This window comes from Propithecus coquereli, unplaced genomic scaffold, assembly GCF_000956105.1.
Source record: "Propithecus coquereli isolate 6110/MARCELLA unplaced genomic scaffold, Pcoq_1.0 Scaffold1, whole genome shotgun sequence".
Lineage (NCBI taxonomy): Eukaryota > Metazoa > Chordata > Mammalia > Primates > Indriidae > Propithecus > Propithecus coquereli.
In genome coordinates, this window is record NW_012133857.1 from 3,365,328 (window position 1) to 3,369,765 (window position 4,438).

The 4,438-nt window shown below is 44.2% G+C and overlaps 1 protein-coding gene across 1 annotated transcript in view; it reads left to right on the top strand.

The window, feature by feature from the left end:
• RPSA (ribosomal protein SA) overlaps nt 1–2,470 on the top strand; it is a 5,269-nt gene extending 2,799 nt beyond the window's left edge. The window contains exons 4-7 of the mRNA XM_012652372.1: nt 600–845; nt 1,600–1,728; nt 1,847–2,012; nt 2,308–2,470. Of these exons, the coding sequence (XP_012507826.1) occupies nt 600–845; nt 1,600–1,728; nt 1,847–2,012; nt 2,308–2,402 (636 nt within the window). The 3' untranslated portion in view covers nt 2,403–2,470. The remainder of the gene's footprint in view (nt 1–599; nt 846–1,599; nt 1,729–1,846; nt 2,013–2,307) is intronic.
• The last annotated feature ends 1,968 nt before the right edge of the window (nt 2,471–4,438 follow it).

Genomic DNA, 4,438 nt, shown 5'->3' on the forward strand with positions numbered 1-4,438 from the left:
AACTTCAAACTACTGGGCTAAAGCAATCTTTGACTCTCAGCCTCTTAAATTGATTTATAGGGGTTCTTTTTTTTTCCCCCATTCTCCCACCAATTTATAGGAGTTCTAACAAGGGTTTCATTCACCCCATGACTTGAATTTTGACAAATTTAAGAATTATATAGGAAGGCTGTCCTTTTCTATTTCAGTGTTGACAAGATAGGTTCCCATGAGAGTGTTTTTGTTGGGGGTTGTGACTGGAACTCTGTAGTTTTGTACATGGTAGAAGGATGTTTAAATTATTGTTGTAGAGTGAACCGAGTGACTACTCTAATGCTTGATTCAGCAATTTAGAGAGCATCTAGATTGGGCCAGTCAGTGTTGATAGGTGCTTGGGATATAGTAGGAAAAACACCATCTTCCTTTTTGAAGGGATGCAGGGAATGGTCTTGCTTTAAGTGTTTAATTTGATGCTTTTATTTTTTCGGAAGGGGTATTCGAGGGTTCTGACTCGATAGGCTGCTTTGTGTGATTACAGGACTGGGTGTCAGCACGTGGAGAGTTCTGTGAAACCGTAGGAACTCTGGAGTACTGCTAACTCTTAATTTAATTCTTCAAAGCGAGCTGTGCTGAAGTTTGCTGCTGCCACTGGAGCCACTCCTATTGCTGGCCGCTTCACTCCTGGAACCTTCACTAACCAGATCCAGGCAGCATTCCGGGAGCCACGTCTTTTGGTGGTTACTGACCCCAGGGCTGACCACCAGCCTCTTACAGAGGCGTCTTATGTTAACCTGCCCACCATTGCTCTGTGTAACACAGATTCTCCTCTGCGTTATGTGGACATCGCCATCCCATGCAACAACAAGGTAATGACTTTATGATCGAGAGTTTGCAAATGAGTGCTCTAGAAAAAAATGGGTATTCCTGTGCACATTGTTAGAGCTTGGAGTTGAGGCCACTGACTGGCCGATGAACTCACAAGTGTAGGTAGTGTGCTACACGAGGGGCAAGTTTTTCGCTAACACCACAAGGGTTTCTGGCCCGATGAGTGGAGTTTGATAGTAATCCTTGCTACAAGTGTAATGTTAATGCATAGCAGCATTGAGAAGAGATGGAAACATTTGAAAATGGCCTGTGTTTTCTCCTGCTTTTCTCTATTTCTTGCTCTGCTTAGGCCTCTCAGGCATTACTTGACTTTTCTGTTTTCAGACCAACTTGATGAATCCTGCTATAAGATTCTTAAAAGGTGGGTTGCGTGTAGTTCAAATTGGTCCATTTGTAACTGGCCTCAAAACCCTGGTTGCACATAAGAATCGCCCAAAGATTTTTTTAAATGCCAAAGTTCAGGCACTGCTTCCAGGCATCGTTTAGTTTGCATAGCATGATCATTTAGGTGCCATCTTACATTAACCACGGGTTTTTTAATCTCCATGATTTCTCATATGCAAAGTTGAGAACCCCTGATTTATAGAATAATGTTTTTTGTTATAGCACTTTAAGATGTGTTTATACTTTTGGTACAAAGGAACCTAGATGTGGGGGCAGGTGAGGCAAACAAGGAGGTGCTTGCTGTTTAGGATTGACTAGGTTTCACTTTTTAACAACCTGGCATTCTTGCAGGGAGCTCACTCAGTGGGCCTGATGTGGTGGATGCTGGCCCGGGAAGTTCTCCGCATGCGAGGCACCATCTCTCGTGAACACCCGTGGGAGGTCATGCCTGATCTCTACTTCTACAGAGATCCTGAAGAGGTAAGCTTCGACAAAGGCTTGTCACATGAGCAAATTGGACACCGTGCTGTGTTTCTGGGAAGCAAAACTTGTCCCTGTGAGGGAGTTTGCTTGATCGATTAATTTATTAAATAACCAGATTGAAAAGGAAGAGCAAGCTGCCGCCGAGAAAGCTGTGACCAAAGAGGAATTTCAGGGTGAATGGACGGCTCCAGCTCCTGAGTTTACTGCTGCTCAGCCTGAGGTTGCAGACTGGTCTGAAGGCGTGCAGGTGCCCTCTGTGCCTATTCAGCAGTTCCCCACTGGTATGTGTCCATACAGTGCATCTAGCTGGTGTTTTGGAACTTCTAAGATAATATTCTAACTAATGATCTCCTTGGCTATTAACACTAGCAGTAAGAGGTTTTTATCCCAATGTGCTATAGCTGCAGATAACTTGACAAGTTGAATTCAGGTACCTTTAGAATGTGCTGGCATTGGTCTTTGATATATATTTGATGGAATGCAGTATGTATCTGATAGATTGCTGTTGGGGGTGGGGTGAGGAAAATACTACTTCAGGAACATAGCTGATGGCTGTTTTTGGTATTTTCTTAACAGAAGACTGGAGTGCTCAGCCTGCCACAGAAGACTGGTCTGCAGCTCCCACTGCTCAGGCCACTGAATGGGTGGGAACAACCACTGAGTGGTCTTAAGTTCTTCCACAAACTCTTAAACAAGATGGAAATAAGGTCGATGGAAAATAAACATCAGTTTCTAAAAATTGTGTCCACTTACTTCATCTGATTTTTTTATTCCAGATCAAAGTATTTGGGATTGCTTTTACATGTCTTGATATCAGCTTTACTTCTAAAACACACTGTAGATGAGGTACATTGTTTTTCACTTGGGTTTTCCTGAGATTCCTTTCTGTGCAAAGAACATCTGTGTCCTAAAAATAGATGTAAGTGTTTGTGCATACATTGGTAACCCCAGGAGTATTTTTCCAAATCCCTGATAATCTTGACTATTTTATTACCATCGTACTGGTAAATTCTACAGAGCCCAGTTTTAGAGTAAATTGTTTTTCAGTAATACGGAGGTTTCTGGGGCTGAGGCTGTTTAGGGAACAAAGGGTAGGAAAACCTTGTCATTCCTTGTACTTTTAAATACATTATGGAGAACTTAAATCACAGATGTGACTCCATCTGGCAACTGCTGACCTCCAGGACTGCCCTTCTACCTGGGTCCCACACAAACCTACCTACCTCTCTAGCCTTGTGTCCTAGTGCCTGGTATCTCCAACCTAGAGGCCTTAACTGTGTGCCTCTTGGCTCTTGGCTCTGGCTCATGCTTTGTGGCGTTGCCACAACAGTTGGACTAACAGAATCTTTTTTCTAGAATTTTGAGATTAGGGACAGATAGTCAACCCTGGTAGTATTCATGTTTAGCATAGTGGAAGCCATGATACCCTAGATGGGATTTCTCAACAGATCCACTTCCTACTTGGGTTTAGCTTGTATTGGGCCTTCCCTCTTCACAACCTAGTTTCCCTGAGAATTAGATCTGGTCCCCTGTGTCATTGGTTGCTAATGGAGTCTGGCCCAGATCTGCGGTCACCCCACTCTTGTGGGACCCAGCAGATGCCCCGTGGCTGCAGAGCCAGCCCCCTCAAACTTACAATCTGAAATAACTAGTCAATTCAACTTAGTTTTCTCTTTTGCCTAATGGTGCCCACCTGCTGTGGGCAGGGTAGCTGATAAGTGATAATCTCTATGCCCCTGGGTGTTCAGCCTGTCACTGGCAACTTTACCCCATTGGTGTCGGTAGCCTTGAATCTTAAGGACTGCTGTGGGCCTGGACCTAGCATGAGGCCATTACTAAGGTGAAGTGGAATCCCTCTTTCCCTTCACTCCCTGGCACTGCATTTGGTCTGGCCTGTGAGCCAGACTTCTCCATTTCCTTCCACTTAGGAACAGGTTTTCCCAGAAATATTAGATTGCCTTCTTTAGCCTCATCTTAGAAATTCAGATTGCTGTGAATATTATGTGCTTTAAGACTACTTGTTCCCATGACAGCTTCCAACTCTTTTTCTTTTTTTTGTGCCAATTTTTTTTTCTTTTATTTCAGCATATTATGGGGGTACAGATGTTTAGGTTCCGTATGTTGCCCTTGGTCCCCCCTCCCCCCAAGTCCGAGTTTCAAATATGTCCATCCTTCGGGTGGTGCGCATTGCACTCCTTAACTCTTGATGATTCGTTCCTTAAGGGTTTGTCTTCCATGCTTATACATACTCTGAATCCTACACAGAACTCTGTACAGAGTTTGTTCCTTTCTTTTTAATTTTTCCTCACTCTGTTGCCTGAGCTAGAGTGCTATGGCATCAGCCTAGCTCACAGCAACCTCAAACTCCTGGGCTCAAGTGATCCTTCTGCCTCAGCCTCCCAAGTAGCTGGGACTGCGGACAGATGTGCACCACCATGCCCAGCTAATTTTTTCTATTAGTAGAGACAGGGTCTCGCTCTTGCTCAGGCTGATCTCTAACTCCTGAGCTCAAGTGATCCTCCTGCCTCGGCTTTTGAGAATGCTAGGATTACAGGAGTGAGCCACCTCACCTGGCCGGCCGCCCCTGTCTTACCCCTTTGTAAATACCTTATGGACTCCTCACTTCAAAAGACTCAGGAATAAAGACATTTTTCTAATACATCCCAAATACCAGAGCAAAACTGAATATCCCCACTGAAACTGGCCT